Here is a 15,987-nt window from a genome sequence, read left to right as displayed (position 1 = left end):
GATAAGTCTTGCTGAGTACAATTGAGTACTCAGGGTTTTATTCCCCCTGTTGTAGGTGACAGGTGGATGCTAAAGCTGACTCTTGTGTGTGGATTCCTCCTGGTGGGCTCAGAGAGGATTTCCTTTACGCTGCGATCGTAGTTTTTATTTATAACTCTCACCAAATGCTTTTAAAAATGGAAGTTTAATAATCTGTTGTCGTAGTCTATATGTCAATACTTCCTCACGTCATGTTTAGATATTTATTTCCGCTGTAACTCTATTCACATATTTCTATTCTGTTGTTCAAGTAAATTGTTTATAACTCTGATAATATGATTCCATTCCGCTGTTATATTAATAAATATTATACTCTGCTGTTGTGTTAAAAGTGATATAAGAAATGGTTACGAATGATGTAAGCTTTATTCTCTCATTTGTGATCCTGATGGCAAAAATATGGATTTTTGGGTTCTCCCCTGGGGTGTGCCCGACGGAATCGAGTAATTTTGCGTTCTCCCTCAAGTGCTTAGTGTCTAATGGAAGACAAGCACTCCTGTGAGGCATTAAATTAGGCGGTTCTACCACAGAGTCATACTCCCGGCCATTGTTAGTTTGGAAAGCAAGTATGGGGAGGTTGAACTGGGTATGAACGTAAGCGATGAAAGCTCGTATGGTGTGAAAAAACGTCAGACTTGTTTCGAAGAGGGATGGTCCAAAGGTAATGAGTATAGTCATCAAGAAAAATGACATAGTACTTATAACCAGAATAGCTAAAAACAGGAGACGTCCAAACATCCGAGTGAACAAGTTGAAAAGGAAAATATGACTGTGATGTAGATTCAGTAAAGGGTAAACGTGTATGCTTGCCTAAACGGCAGGAAGAGCATGAGTGTGCATCAGCTTTATTACATTGGAAAGAAAAAGACTGTAAAATCTGAGAAGTGGATTGGTGTCCCGGGTGACCCAGTCGCTGATGCCACAAGGATGCTGCCGATGATGCACTGAAGGCGCGATGTTGTGAAGATCGGAGAGGGTAGAGATCGCCATGGCTCTCACATCGGAGCATCTCCGCCCTAGAAGGAAGAGCCTTGATAGAAAAACCAGAGGGGTCAAATTCAACCGAAACGTTATTATCACGAGTAAGACGGCGAACTGATATCAAATTTTTAATGAGTGATGGAGAAACGAGTACATCATTCAAACGAAGAGGGGAAGTGGCAGTAGGAATGACTGTTTGTGCTCGATGTGTGACGGGCAACTGAGCACCATTGCCTACTGTGATTGAGGAAGAGGAAGATTGAAGAGCAGTTTTGGGAAAGTTACCAGGGGAGGACGACATATGCGACGTCGCGCCGGTGTCGAAGTACCCGTCAGATGTGCTCGTCGGTTGATGGGGAACGCCGGCGGATTGCAGTGCCGCGTAGAGAGCACTGGTGTCGAAGGCGCCGCCGGGTGCAGGAGCTTGCTGGTGGTATTCCGTCATCACCTGATACGGCTGGAACGGGGGACAGGATCCCAGAACGCCAGCGCCGGGGGCTCGGAAGGGCATGGGCCAGGCCTGCACCATGCCCTGCCAAGGGTTGTGATCGGTAGCCCATTGGCCGGACTGATTTGTGGAGGCGTTGGAGCGAGAGCCACCACCGCCACCGTTGCCGTTGGTGTTGCCGTTGCCTCGACCGCGACGGCGATCGCGGTTGTTGGAGCGGGAGTAGTTGCCGCCGTTGTTGGAGCGGTTGTCGCGGCGAGGCGCGCCGGAGGAAGAGGAGCCGTCCTTGGTGCCGGTGGACGCCGAGGAGTTGCCGCTGCCAGGTTGGTCACCATGGGTCGCGGCCAAAGCCTGTGTGGCTTCGGCAGTGGCGTCATGTTGCATGCTGACCTCCTCAAGTATGAGGAAGGAGCGAGCGCTCATGAAGGTGTGCGGCGGGAACTTAGCTATGATCACCGGCTTGACGTAGCGGAACTTCGGATTGAGCCCACGAAAAAGGTTGAGCACTTGACTGGGCTCGGAGACGGGGTGGCCGATGTCGGCGAGTTGATCGGCAAGCCGCTTCAGCTTGGTGCAGTAGTCGTTGATCAACATGTCGCCTTGCTGCAGGGAGCGTAGCTCGGCTTCGAGGTACACCGCGCGCTGGAGTTCGTTATCCTGGAAGAGTGACGTGATGGCGCTCCACAGAGAGAAGGCGTCGGTGCGGTCGCGACGGATGATGTCGAAGACGCCTTTCGACACCGTGGTGAGGATCCAGTTGGCGACGCAGGAGTCCACCATGCGCCACTCGCCATCGCGATCCGCAGAGGGAGTCAGGAAACGGACATGGCCGGTTAAGCCGAACTTGCCGAGCGTGGAGTTGAAGAAGCAGCGCCACTGGCCGTAGTTGCCCTCTTCTAGATCGAGGACAACCGGAACGTGATGGCGGATGGAGATGCCTTGAATGGCAGAAGCAGCTGCTGGGGCGACGAACTCGTCGTCAGAGGAGGAAGAGTCAGAGTGGACAGAAGAGTTCGCCATTGGTGCGGAAGAGCGAGCAAAAGAATTTCTGGAGGATCGAAGAAGCTGATACCATGTAGAGAGAAAGTGGCCAACTGAATGGATTGTATTGATCGACAGTGGTGTACATATATAGGATACAATGGTGGCCTTCGGCCACTGCTATACAGGCGAGCGGACGCGCGGGCGAACGCGCTAGTGCACGGCGTGGACGCGATAAGCGCGGGACGTTGGCGTCGCTGAAGACTCGGTGAACTCTAGCTGTTGGTTGAACCGATCCGCTGACAGTTGCAAACCGGCACTAGCTGCGTCGTGTATCGCAGCAGCCTCTATGAACAGCAAATTTACCTGTCTCGGGCTCTCGGCGTGCCTTCGTTGGTCTTTGCCTTCTCGGTGCATATGCAACACTGCGAGGAACGATCAGAGCTGATTCATGGACGAAGCAGTAGCATCCTGCTGCTGATTTTCTCTGTAGTGCGTACAGCGGAACAGCAGGATTGAAAGCAACCAGATCACTGGAAATTGGTACATCGTTACCAGAAGCTCACTGCAATTCCACAAAAAGCTTCTTGAAACATCATTGGCAGAATAAGCTTAATCACCTTTGATCCTTCACCCCGATTCCCCCAAGAACATCATAATTTACTGATCACAACTCTTTTGTATCAAAACAACGAACAATATCTCATAAGAAACAGCAGCTAATCTGAGGACATCCGAACCCAACCTAACACTTAAGAGTGGTATTGCTCGTTGTATGTAGCAGTGCCACCTCGACCTCGCCGCTGTCGTGCCTGTAGACCACCGGTGAGCAGAGAGAGCTTGTGGGGGCGTTGTCGCTAGGCCGGGGTAGCCGTCTCGAGGGACGGGAGCGTGAGCAACTCCAACACGCGCCTCCGCCTCGCGGCCTCCGCTTTGCCCGTCCGGGAACGCTTCCTCCTGGCCGCGGCGGGCAGAGCGGGCGGCAGGGGCGAGGCGCTGACCAGGATCGGCGGGGAGATGCGCTCCGCGGAGCCGGGGGCGATGGCGCAGATGGGCATGGGGGCTTCGGCCGCCGCGGCGGCGGGCGACAGCATCCCGGCGCGGACGGAGAGGATGGAGCCGACGGGGCACTCGCGCCAGCCGAGGTCCTCGATGCCGCGCGTGACCTCCTCAGCCGAGAGCACGGCGGCCGCGGCCGTGGCGGCTCCCGGCGGCGGCGCGGTAGCGTTGAGGGGGACGGTGGAGCGGCGCGGGCGCATGAGCTCCACCGACCTGAGCGCGTCCACCATCGCCGGCTGCCGTTGGGGGGACGCAACAGGCGCCAGCGATCAGAAACTCAATTAATTGACGAGGACGGCGACGGGGTGGAAGGGGGAGAGGTGTACGTACCTTGGGCGCGCGGTGGAGCTTGGCGAACCCGTGCATGTAGATGATGTCGTTGAGGTGGTGGAGGTTGAGGCCCCCGCCGCTGCGGGTGGTGAAGAAGACGATGTAGTCCTCGAGCGTCAGCCGCGGCCGCTCAGCAGCCGGGAGCATCGGCATCGCTGATCACCAATTCACCAGCGCGTGCTCCCTCCTCCCTTGCGTGATGAACTGGTGCGCCTCCGCGAGACCGCAACCGCAAGTCGGCAAGTGGGTGGGTTCTGATCGATCATGTGGGTTGTGGCCTTGTGGGATGCTCCGAGAGTGCTAAACTGAGCGTGAGCGGCAACCTTTCTGGCCCTCCTGGGCTTACAGGTGGGCCAGGTGGCCGACCGTGGGAGCTCTGCGCGTCAGCTGTCAGGTGAATTCGCGTGGGCACGGCGGGAACTCGAAAAGCAGAGCAGTGTTGAGCGAGTGCACGGGCACGGCCGCAAATGAGAATCGGAGGTGGCCCCGCCTATCCTGGGTGTGTGTGGCCAAAGATCGAAATACGTACGGGGAGTAAAAGTTTCAACAAAAAAGAAGAAGAAATACGCTATAGTCATGTCATGTAAAAGATGAGAGGATGGAGATATGAGAAAGAATTGGGTGTGTTTGGTTGGTGGATAGAGCTTGCATCGTAATTCGTATATCGTGACGGACCCTAAATTTCAGAATTTGGCACTATGCAAAAAGAAGATTCTTCGTCACATCAAACTTGCGGTACATACATGAAGTACTATATGTTGACGAAATCAAAAACTAATTGCACAGTTTAGTTGTACTTTACGAGACGAACGTTTTGAGCCTAATTAATTAACGATTGGCGGTGGCCGAACTAAACGCGCTCTAGGTTGAGTGGAACGGTATCTTAGAAAAGGTGTTTGGTGTTTGGTGAGGTTGTACGTGCGGATGCAGAAAAAACTAAAATGATGTTTGGCTCCCTGTATAAACGGATGTGATCTGTCTATTATGTGACAATGACGCATGAACACCACAGTCATTCACTGCACCCGTCGAGCTTCGCCGGGCAGTGAAAGCTCAAATCCAGCGCATCCGCTTAGCCTGGATCAACCAAACATGTCTCTTACACCAAACACGTCCAAAACAACTCTGCCCACCCTTGTCGGCGCGGCGGCCGTGGTACTGATTGTGAGTATGTTTCTGCTCCTTTTTTCTAAAATCAGTTGCTCCCACATTGAAATTTTACAATTACGTCCAAAACAACTCTGCCCACCCTTGTCGGCGTGGCGGCCGTGGTACTGATTGTGAGTATGTTTCTGCTCCTTTTTTCTAAAATCAGTTGCTCCCACATTGAAATTTTACAATTACGTCCAAAACAACTCTGCCCACCCTTGTCGGCGTGGCGGCCGTGGTACTGATTGTGAGTATGTTTCTGCTCCTTTTTTCTAAAATCAGTTGCTCCCACATTGAAATTTTACAATTAGGAAATAAACAAGTAGGAACCTAGAGGCTTAAATTTTCTCATTTTCTCTAACAATAACACAGGATGTTCCGGATAGATCCCCTGGTCCAATTGAGGCACTTCCTGGAAGAACAGGCTCTAGTTCTGGTCATTATGGACAACACACAGAGCAAGAACTCTAGTACCCTATTGGATATTTGGATTCACTTTTGGCATCCAAGACGGTGAGGAACTTAATCAAATTATATTGTATATTTGGTGATCATGTATGTACCGGTCATGCAATGTCTCATGTTTTGGCAATAAATGAGATCATTTTTTCCCATGTTGGGACTTGGGCATTTTTTCTTACATGATGGGCCAGAGACCAGCTTTAAGCCACAGTTACCCCCTCCCCGCCCCCCTACTTTGGCCCCGTTCGCTTCGCTGAAAAAACAAGTCGAAACACTGTTCCAGCTGATTTGTTGTGAGAGAAAAAAATACTATTTCGACTGAAAAAACAAGCTGAAAAAGACGGATTATAAGAGAAGCGAAGAGTGCCTTTATGAGAACACATAGGAATTAGGTTCTCTTGACACGGGGATTCAAACTTGGGTTGCCTACCTAAAGGTTGGTGTTGCTGACGAAAATGGTGCCGATATTTTCCGACCGTATTCGAGACCGAATTCGTTTAGAGGGGTTTAAATCTATTCGTATCCGAGTCCAGATATTCAACATCCGATACCGTATCCGTATCCGAATACTCAAATCACATATTTATGATGTCGATATCCAATCGTATCATATCCGGCATGGTTGACAATATCCGTATTCGAATCCGAATCCGGACAGAAATATGAAAACAAATATCACCATGTTCGCTTGATCGTATCAGTCATACTTATCAGCCATAATACAGTGTTTTTCTCTCACAACAAAACAACATCAGCCGGCTTATAAGCCACAGAAACGATCAAGCGAACAGAGTGTATAATATCAGCGATATCCGATCCGTTTTCATCCCTAAGTAACCACCCATGCCCTCCACCCCTCATGTTTTTCTTATGCTGGGACTTGGGAGAATACTTAGTGGCTTTTGCACTAATGAATGTGGGCAGGCGACAACTTTTTTTTTGTTACAGCACACATCAAATATTGGTCCTGCTCTGCAGCACTACTTTTCAGTGAACGAATAGTGTTTTCCTCTCACAACAAATAGTCACCCGAATATTGTGAGTGTTTGAATTAATTGAAATTCTTGGTTGTGTTGTCTTCAGTGATGGTCAGGGATAGATCCATTTGATCTGAAATGACATGTTCCACATGGTGATAACTAAAGGGTTTATGTACAATCCTATTTTGATAAGGGCTCATTGTACAACATTCAACGTTTCTTTTCATGTTTGTCATTCAGCTTTGCGACGAAGCTATCCAGCAAACACAGGTGATCAAGCTATCCAGCATGTCTCATTTGATTCATACCACTCCAGTAGTCAAGCATTTTTCTCTGACACATCCTGTTTGTTATCTAGTGTACCAATTTGGCAGCAAAACAAAAGTACTAGTTTTTGCAGCCAACCTAAAGTACTAGTTACGTTACAGATTACTGGTTATATATCCATATTCCGCGAAGTCACAGCAGAATATTGGATGCAGCTAGGGCTTCCACAGAGGTTCGTCATGAAGGAATAAAATACAAGGAAGAAAAGGCACCTGACACTAACAAAATTACTGCACCGCAAATCGAGGTCTTCCAGTTCATAACACCTTCACACGTATGGGACTACCCTGAAATGTCCTGCCATTAGCCTCTGCAACACAAGGGAATAACCAATTTAACTAATTTTTTATGCTCTTGGTTGCAATTTTACTTTTCAGGCCAGAAACTGAATCATCGAGCTAACAAATCATTTTCTATGAGCACCTTAAAAAATCCCATTAACTTTGTCACCTGCATAGGAGTACATTGCAGTTAGATGCTCACCTTTGCAATTCTTGAGGTAATCAACCAACCAAGCTTGATAAATGAAGACCTTAATTTCTTGGGATGCTCTTGACTCCCTAGCCAGAACCTTCTAATTCATCACCTGACCACAGTTCGCCATGACATAGTCTTTCTACTGCCCTGCCTAGTCCAATGATTTATTATTGTAGTTTTAGGACCATAATGAATTAGCACGGGCGCATGTTTGGTCGAATACTCAAATGCCACTCCACCTGAACACAACAGCTATTTCTGAGAAAATTGATCAATCGACATGAAGTTTCATTACATATAGATATGTCACATTGTCACGTAAGGCCATAATACCATATCTCAAGTATGACAAGCTGGCACAATGTGGTTTGATGATCACAACTGTGGAAAGAGTAACAGATCCTCGAATTTGGCAGAGGATGTTATCCTGGTCCTCCATCTTAGAAAATACCATTTTTGAATCTCTAAACTTGGCTCAAGCCTAGGATGTTATCCTGGTCCTCCATCTTAGAAAATACCATTTTTTGAATCTCTAAACTTATCCTGGTCCTCCATCTTAGAAAATACCATTTTTGAATCTCTAAACTTGGCTCAAGCCTAGGATGTTATCCTGGTCCTCCATCTTAGAAAATACCATTTTTGAATCTCTAAACTTGGCTCAAGCCTAGCTCTACACCCCCCCCCCCCCACCCCCACCCCCCCCCCCCCCCCCCCCCCCCCCCCCAAGTAAAATTTCAAATCCCTAAACTTGGCTCTGGGTGTCGATCAAATCTAAACAGGTCCTGACTCGCTCCTTGGGTTGACATTGCAATAAGCATGTGTTGACTCTATGTTGACGTGAACCGACAGGTAAGACCTATTTGGAGGAGACAGAAGAGAAATACGCATGACCTATTTGGACGAGGAAGATGAGAAATGCGCATGGGGCCTATTTGGACGAGAAAGAGGAGAAATACACATGGAGCAATTCAGCGTGTTTGGTTCACTGTTGAGGGTAGCTTGGCCCGTATCTACCAGCCAGGCCCTGGCTAGCCAGGCCGAATCCATGCAGGTAGCTTGTGTTTGGTTGGTTGGTGCCAACGAGCCTGACTAGCGCGAGCAGTTGTTTGGTTACAAGTTGGAGCCAGCCTGAATGAATACGAGTTGCAACTTTATTTGGTTGGTTGGTTGCACAAGTTCAAGGTTTGGATACCTCCTACCACATGGCCCCGTTCGGCTTACCCAGAAGCTGGCTTATTCGGCTTTTTTTTCAGCCAGAACAGTGTTTTTCTCTCACAGCAATTCAGCCAGAACAGTGTTTTTCAGCAAGTTTCAGTCAAGTTTCAGCAAGCCGAACGGAAGGATTACAAGATACCACCCATCCCTCACCAGCTCTCAGCTACATCACAGTCCACACCATCTTAACAACTACTGAAACTAACAGAAGGATTACAAGAGACTGGATTAATATAATTAAATATTTTGGTTTTGCTAAGCAACCATCATGGCTCTTCATGGTATTTTTTTTCATCCATTTTCAGCTCCTCTCTGCTATGTGTGCCATAGAAGGCAGCCTTCGAAGATTGACCCCTCCGAATCCTACAACAAAGTCGGGCAAAACTGTCACCGCAAGCCCCAATCTTTACCGCAACGGAAGCACGGGGAGGAGATAAGAGCAGGATCTAGTTCATGGAGGGGGCGGGGCCTCACCTGCGGCGCAGGAGTCGAAGAGGAAGAAGAGAGCCGAGAACCGAGAGCTTGGAGTGGACAGCGCGAATGAGAAGAGGTGGCTGCGGGGGTGAGACATATCCCAGGATGGTGCGAAATGGGGAGGTAACCCTAACCCTTCCCCGCAGTCCCTCGCAGCTGCCCAACCCAGGAAGATGGCCAGGAGACCAAACGCCCATGTAACTGCATCCCATGGGCTAGGCCAGGCCAAAACCCCATTTGGACGAGAAAGAGAAGTGGAGCGATTGTGGACCTCACATGATGAGTCCATGTTAGCACGGTTAGCAGCATATGCCACATCAACGCATGGAGCAATTCATAACTCATTTGAATTTGGATGACACCAAGCCAAGTTTAGGTAACAAAAATAGTATTTACTAAATTAAGGACCTAAATGACACGGCCAACTTTTGATATCAAAAAATGGTATTTCATAAGTTGGATGACAGGATTGACACTTGGGCCTCTTTTAGAACTAATAAGGAAAGCAAAACACATGAATAGGAAACACATAGAAATTACACATGGATATAGTTGCAAAACAGAGGATCGAAAGAACGCAAGAATTTTAAAGGAATAATCATTTGGATAGATGGACCAAAGAAAAAAACATAGGATTTTTGCCAAAAGGTTTGAGTGGATGCTAAATTTCCTATAGTTTTCCTCGAAAACAGCAGCCATAGGAAAACTTCTACACTATTCCTATGCTCCATTCCTATTCCTCCAAAACAGCAGCCAAAGGAAAACTTTCTACACTATTCCTATGCTCCATTTCTATGAATCAAAGGCACGAAACAGTGCAATTCCTATAGAATTCTCAATCCTGTCCTATAAACCAAAGAAGTCCTTAGTGCCAAGTTCGAGGACAACTAGTGAACTTTCCTGTGGTGAAAAACGTGACCCAACGGCCAGATACAACAGTAGCTGGAGGATGACGGATAGAGGCCAAACTAAACTAAAAACAACACTTATCATTCACAACCTGACATCATGTAATCTATAGTGTACATCAATATGACTTTTTTATAGGATCTCCCAAGAGACTACATCAATATCAATATAACAAAGGGGGAAAGGAATCACAATTCAGCACAACGGTTAGCAGGGACTAGCGATCCCAACCTGATGGTACGGTTAGCAGGGACTAGCGATCCCAACCTGATGGTCGTTTTCTCTCCCTGGACCGATCCCGTGAACTGCAATTCATGCAAAACTTTGACTTAGAAAACAGGATACAGAACAATGATTGACACAAGATAATAAACGTAGGACCCACAGGGCAGGCACAACATGCCCCTGAGTTACCTACCTTTCTGGATTTGAGTTCCCATTTTCATTGTTGTTTCCTGCAGGGCGGGATGCAGGGACTGAGGGGGCAGGCTGTGCTGGCCGGGATGCAGGGACGAAAGTGGGGGCCGACTGTGCAGGCCGCGCATCTCCTCCAATGGTGCCGCCAGACACAAAGCCACGGAGTGCTGGTCTTACAAAGGAAGGTGCATTGCTGCTTGGAGTATTTGAAGATCCAGAGACAAAGCTGCTCTTAAATTGCTGCATCATTCCTGTCTTCAGCGAATTTACAGCAGCAGATCTTGGAGCAGGCACTTGCGAACCAGATTCAGCATTGTAACCTATGCCGAGGCCAAAATCAACTCCACGCACACCACGACCGCGCCCAGCACCTCCACCACCACCTTTTCCTTTGCCACCTTTCTTCCCACCTGATCAACGTAATGATTTGTTAGTACATGTTTCCATAAACGACTCATCCAGATAACCAGATTCCTGCTCTGTAAATAAGTAAATAGGACCTACCTTTCCTGGAGTCCCGTTTTGCTCTGAATCTTCCATCCTGCAATCACAATAGTTTCAGAAAAAGAACGGGATTATTTTAAATTGCAAAAGAACTGAAATTATGAGATAGTGTCTACATTGCTGCAAACATCCAGTTTGCATAACATTGTATTTAGCTAGAATTCCATGCAAGTCTAGAGCTTACTATGTAACGCAACACTGAAACAAAAATTCATCAATAAGCTAACTAACCTTCATAGCCAGATCCATGAGTTCATTGGGTACATCCTGGCCAGCAGCAATCAAACTGTGAACCAGTTCACCAGCAAAGCGTGCTTCCTTCTGTGTAATCAGAGTGTATGCAGTGCCATCTTTATCACCAGCACGACCAGTTCTTCCAATTCGGTGAATATGCATATCCATTTCTTTTGCGATATCAAAGTTGACAACTGTTTTAATCGATTTGATGTCAAGACCTCGTGCAGCAACATCAGTTGCAACCAGAACATGATATGTCCCAGTTTTGAACTTCTGCAGGGTCTCCATACGAGAAGCTTGATCCTTGTCACCATGAAGTGCTGCAATTCTGAATCCTCTCTGATTCAACTCTTTCTCCATCTCATCCACTCTAGCCTTCTTAGATGCGAATACAAGAACATCTCCATCATCAATCATTCCAGGCAATTTCTCCAAAAGCCAAGGCATTTTCTCAACATCAGAAGGGAGTACATTAACAACTTGTTTAATGTCTTCATTAGCACCGCCAACTTGACCAACTGTAACTCTAATAGGATCAGTCAATATTTCTCTTGCCAAACGCTCTACTTTGTATGGCATTGTTGCAGAAAAAAGTAAGGTTTGTCGATCTGGTCTAATTTGACCAACAATGGATCGTATTTGTGGCTCAAATCCAAGATCGAACATGCGATCAGCTTCATCAAGAACCAGATAAGTTGCCCTGAACATCTTCAATGCCTTCATCTTCAGCAAGTCTATTAATCTCCCTGGAGTTGCAATGACTACTTCACAGCCTGCTTTCAGTTCTTTAAACTGGTCAAATTTGGAAACACCACCATATACAGCAGCAACTCGAAGGTTGTAAGGCTTTGCAAACTTCTTAGCTTCGAGATATATCTGATGTGCCAATTCTCTTGTTGGAGCACAAATGACTCCTATTGGACCTTCTTCTTTGTCAAGCTCAGGCTGATCCATAATATGAACAATCATAGGGAGCACAAAAGCTGCAGTTTTGCCAGAACCAGTTTTTGCAATACCAATGATATCTCTGCCTGAAAGTACAATAGGTAAAGCCTGGCACTGAATTGTAGTTGGTTTTTCATAAGCTTGCTTGGCAATAGCATTCATTAGCGGTACAGGAAACCCACAATCCTGAAAAAAATTTATTGGCCTTGGCACATCAAAACCAGAAACCCGAATTGCCAAACTTTTCATATAATCTGCTACCTCTTGGTCACTCATACCTATAAGAAAAAAAGATTTCAATACATCATAACTCATCATAAAGATCGAGAAGCAGCAATCTGTGGGTGCTGTAAACAAATCGTATAGCACGCTGGTTGTCACAACATCAATCATAAAGAAAAATACTTGCAAGGATCCAGGAGCATTACCTTACTTCTTAAGACTTAACTAAATGCTAATTTAGAGTGTTATGGGTGCTGGGCCCAGGATGGCCCAGCCTGAGCTTGTGTGAACAGTACCCGCGATACTGTAGTGCGTCCTATAGCGCCCTTGCTAAGGAAGGAATAAGGATTAGGAAAGATATTAGATTAGATCAATTAAAGGGATTTGATCAGTTAGAGATAGGATCAGATTGGGGTCAATTAGAGATAGGATTGGATATGATTTGTTATGATTTGATTGGGCCTTCCTTAGGTGGCCAGGAGTCCTCTCTATTTAAAGGGAGGTGATGTACCAAGGAGAAGGAAGCAATGAAGAAAGAACAAACAATCCAATTCCCCCAAATACTCTCCCTCCACGCCGACTTTGCCCGGCCATCTTCCTGGCAATGGTTATCCCCCCAATGATCTAAGGACCATAACAAAGGGCATGTTTGGCAACATTGTATTTTTTTGCATCTGTATAGATATTTCTTTGAAAGTAGCATCTGTATAGATATTCCAGTGGTGATTTCTTGTGCACAACAAGACCCCTGCCCCCCTGTAAAATGATGTCTGGGTAATCATATTCTTCTCGAGTCTCCATCGCTCATTCTGGCATGAATCGTCTCACACCTTCTAAATCCAAAAGAAATCTTTTCCAGGCCAGGTGGTAAAATCATTAGGTTGAATTTTACAGAGGTATTGGATACTATACCTGTATCCCAAACAGGCCCTTAGGAAGGAAGAAAGAACAGGGATGCAGTTCAAATTTGCTTCTTCCTTTGGAGTAGAATATATGGAGATCAAAGTTTGATTATGAGTAATGGGAAGAAACTTAGGCCTAAACACAATGCAATGTTCTGCAGATTTTCTACATGACCCGATGCTGGGAAAATGGACCAGTAACCCATCGACTTTAATCTAGTTTTGAGATAAATATCAGAATTTTATGGTCGATAAGAACATCTACCATTTCTTCAATTACAAGCCTTATATACTTGGAACACTAGTAAGTGCCTTGGCCCTTGGCTAACCAGAGTGGAGGTTTGCTGTCCAAGGCAGTACAACCACCAACATGGCATCTACTCCCTCCTTTCCAAATTATAAGACGTTTTGGATTTTATAGATACATTGCTTTAACTATGTATCTAGACAAAATGAATATCTAAGTGCATAGCAAAATCGTATCTACTTACAATTTGGAATGGAGGGAGTAGTTCTTAAGAAACATAATGCATTGCATCTGCACAAATACTGAAGAACGACTGTGTACTGCAAGGGAAATACTTCACGTACAACACAGTTACAATCAGGTGTTATGGGGCGACTGTGTACTGCAAGGGAAATACTTCACGTACAACACAGTTACAATCAGGTGTTATGGGGCCTTTGATTCTTAAGTGAACCAACACCCAAGTGATTTGAAACATTTGAGCTTTTGGCCATAAGACTAAGAGTCATACAGAAGGGCATATGAAACATTATCGATTGCATAAGGATGAGAAGCAAAAGGAAGTAGTAGAATTTTTCCCAATAAAAAGAACTATATATATTTAATCTCTAGCACCGAACTAGAAGAATGCAATTAAAACGAGAGTGGACTTGGAACAACATGGCTTCACTTCCATGCCAACACAACAGAAGTTCATATTGCGCCATGGAACAGAGCATCCAATCCAACTTATGCTACGTTCATCACATAATTTACTAAGCTAATTACAAAGTAAAAGAACTAGCTAAATATCCTCGCAAAGTAGAACTAAATCAGCTCAACCGTGTAAGCTACAAGGGACACCTAGTTAAAAACCAACATTACATGTACAGAATTAGATAGTAGAATCATAGGTTCAGAAAAGAATGCTAGGTACCAAGTGCTTCACCTGAAATCGACGGCTTCTCCTCGTAGAAATCTTTGGTGAAGGCGTCATACTCAATGGTCGAGTGATCGAGTGCTGGTATGGGCTCTATTTTCTTATTGTCGACGACTATGGGGTTGTCATCGGAGTCGTATTCCATCATGCCGGCGTCGACGGCCTTGGCAGCGGCATAGACCTCCTCGTCGGAGTCGTAACCAGCGCGCATGGCGTCGGCGGCCAGCGTGAGCCCGGCGTCCTTCTTAGCCCGCAGGAAGCTCTCGACGGGGTCATCCTCGTCATCGTCGGAGTCCGCGCGGCGAAGCGCCTCGGGCTTGAGCGGCGGGGGAGGCGCGCGGATCTCCTCCTGGATCTCGGCCATGAAGGCGTCGAGCGGGTCGATCTCCTCCTCATCCTCCGCCTTTCCTTCCACCGCGGTGCTGGCGGGGACATCTGAGGGGGCGTCGTCGGAGAAGGCGTTGTCGTCGAGGTCCGGGTCATCGGTCGGACGGTAGAGCCGCTGCACGGGCTGCGAGCGCTCGAAGTTGTAGGAGGTGGGCCGCGGGATGCTGAAACCCTCGAGCTTCGAGCGCTTCGACATGGCGTCGACGAGCGGGGCCGGAGGTGGGGCCGGGGCGAGCTAGGGTTTGCGAGGCCGGGTGTAACGGAGGAAGACGATGGCTACCCGATAACCGGGTATTTGAGGATGGGAGGAGATCGTATCTTTACTTACGGGTATTTAAATGAGCAAGAATCTATTTCTAACAGATATAGCGGGTACGAGAATGTTTCCTATTTATCCGTTCCCGTTATTTATTGGGAAACCCAATTATTTAAGCTGTCATGCGAGTATTAGGCTCGAAAAAGCTCAACATAGGTATTTCGGTCTAAATCTGAACAATCATATATATAGTTTAGTTTAATTTTTTCTCACCATTTCCGCCAGTAGCACAAGCACATCTGCCTCACGAGCGCTCGTGCCCCCGCTTCCACAGTTCGGTCTCTCTGCCACCTTTGCTCGTCCTCCTCGCAACCTCGCTCCTTCTCCTCGGCATCTCCGAAACTCCGACACTTATACCCGAGTAAAGAAGAAACGTCTCCGATTACAAAGCTACGACCCTAAGTATCTTTGTTATCGGGTATGCAGTACCCGTTAGGTATCTGTTACCCGACCGATGCCCAATGGGTACGGGGATGTGCAAGAATCTATACCCGAGACAGTTAATGGAGGTGGGGACGAGATGAATTCTTCGTAGCGGGGAAGAGAACGTTCTGGCGATACCCGACGGGTACATCCCCGTTGTCATCCCTATATGTAGGCGGCTAGATGAATGTAGGCCTTGATGGACCAGACGCGCCCGTGGGTCGTGGGTCGTCGCGGTTTTTTTTATTTCAAACACTTTTTTAAACTATTTTTAAATTTGACATCAATTTTTTTTATTTTTAAATCTAACACTTTTGGCCGCGTCTATTATCATGGCATGGCCAAACAACGCTGCCGCGTCATGCATGGCGGCGCGACAGCGGCGATGACGTGGCACTTCCTCGGGCCCTGGCCGCTGACGTGGCAGGCGCTACCGCGTTGCAGATTTTGGCTCGGCAGTGCCGCGCCACGGCCCACGGCGCGACGAAGCCTAATACAGGACCGCGGACTGGCCTCCCTCCCCTCACTGTCTCTCTTTCACTCTAGTGAAACGGATCGAGGGGGAGACGCGTCCGCCGCTGCCACCGCCTGCGTCCACCCGCCGCCGTCGTCGAGGCCACTACCCGCGTCTCCCCCC

The 15,987-nt window shown here is 47.3% G+C and overlaps 3 protein-coding genes across 7 annotated transcripts; all 3 read right to left on the bottom strand.

The window, feature by feature from the left end:
* Positions 1-850: 850 nt before the first annotated feature.
* LOC136496002 (uncharacterized) lies at positions 851-2,599 on the bottom strand. Its single transcript, XM_066491760.1, has 2 exons — positions 1,306-2,599; positions 851-1,069 (listed from the first exon to the last, which is right to left on the bottom strand). Exons 1-2 carry the CDS (start codon positions 2,486-2,488, stop codon positions 1,056-1,058), a joined length of 1,197 nt encoding a protein of 398 aa, XP_066347857.1. The 5' UTR covers positions 2,489-2,599; the 3' UTR covers positions 851-1,055.
* Positions 2,600-2,782: 183 nt separating this feature from the next.
* LOC136496010 (uncharacterized) lies at positions 2,783-4,116 on the bottom strand. Its single transcript, XM_066491767.1, has 2 exons — positions 3,839-4,116; positions 2,783-3,744 (listed from the first exon to the last, which is right to left on the bottom strand). The coding sequence occupies exons 1-2, from the start codon at positions 3,989-3,991 to the stop codon at positions 3,307-3,309; spliced, it is 591 nt and encodes a 196-aa protein (XP_066347864.1). The 5' UTR covers positions 3,992-4,116; the 3' UTR covers positions 2,783-3,306.
* Positions 4,117-6,732: 2,616 nt separating this feature from the next.
* LOC136542723 (DEAD-box ATP-dependent RNA helicase 24-like) lies at positions 6,733-14,894 on the bottom strand. Of its 5 annotated transcripts, none has more exons than XR_010780767.1 (7): positions 14,234-14,894; positions 10,984-12,212; positions 10,753-10,789; positions 10,250-10,658; positions 10,063-10,136; positions 7,240-7,472; positions 6,733-7,066 (listed from the first exon to the last, which is right to left on the bottom strand). XR_010780767.1 is itself a non-coding variant. In XM_066535302.1 (6 exons), exons 1-5 carry the CDS (start codon positions 14,805-14,807, stop codon positions 10,085-10,087), a joined length of 2,301 nt encoding a protein of 766 aa, XP_066391399.1. In that variant the 5' UTR covers positions 14,808-14,894; the 3' UTR covers positions 7,178-7,472; positions 10,063-10,084. The 5 variants fall into 5 exon arrangements, 2 of the variants coding, with proteins under 2 accessions (XP_066391399.1, XP_066391408.1); XR_010780766.1 differs by having other exon boundaries at positions 6,733-7,043; XR_010780765.1 differs by lacking the exons at positions 6,733-7,066; positions 7,240-7,472 and adding exons at positions 8,195-8,811; positions 8,923-9,193.
* Between the last annotated feature and the right edge of the window lie 1,093 nt (positions 14,895-15,987).

The sequence above is a fragment of the Miscanthus floridulus genome, chromosome 1 (genome assembly GCF_019320115.1).
Source record: "Miscanthus floridulus cultivar M001 chromosome 1, ASM1932011v1, whole genome shotgun sequence".
NCBI classification, from domain to species: domain Eukaryota; kingdom Viridiplantae; phylum Streptophyta; class Magnoliopsida; order Poales; family Poaceae; genus Miscanthus; species Miscanthus floridulus.
Note: the sequence above shows the minus strand (reverse complement) of the source record. Positions and strands in the feature narration are given on the sequence as shown.

Bases quoted from the DNA above. Each gene is read 5' to 3' on its own strand.
- LOC136496002 (XM_066491760.1), bottom strand. From the start codon at position 2,488: ATGGCGAACTCTTCTGTCCACTCTGACTCTTCCTCCTCTGACGACGAG.
- LOC136542723 (XM_066535302.1), bottom strand. From the start codon at position 14,807: ATGTCGAAGCGCTCGAAGCTCGAGGGTTTCAGCATCCCGCGGCCCACC. The intron at 10,790-10,983 runs GTTAGTTAGCTT...TTGTGATTGCAG, and splicing joins TCATGGATCTGGCTATGAAG to GATGGAAGATTCAGAGCAAA. The intron at 10,659-10,752 runs GTAGGTCCTATT...TACGTTGATCAG, and splicing joins AAAACGGGACTCCAGGAAAG to GTGGGAAGAAAGGTGGCAAA.
- LOC136496010 (XM_066491767.1), bottom strand. From the start codon at position 3,991: ATGCCGATGCTCCCGGCTGCTGAGCGGCCGCGGCTGACGCTCGAGGAC. The intron at 3,745-3,838 runs GTACGTACACCT...CCCCAACGGCAG, and splicing joins AGCTCCACCGCGCGCCCAAG to CCGGCGATGGTGGACGCGCT.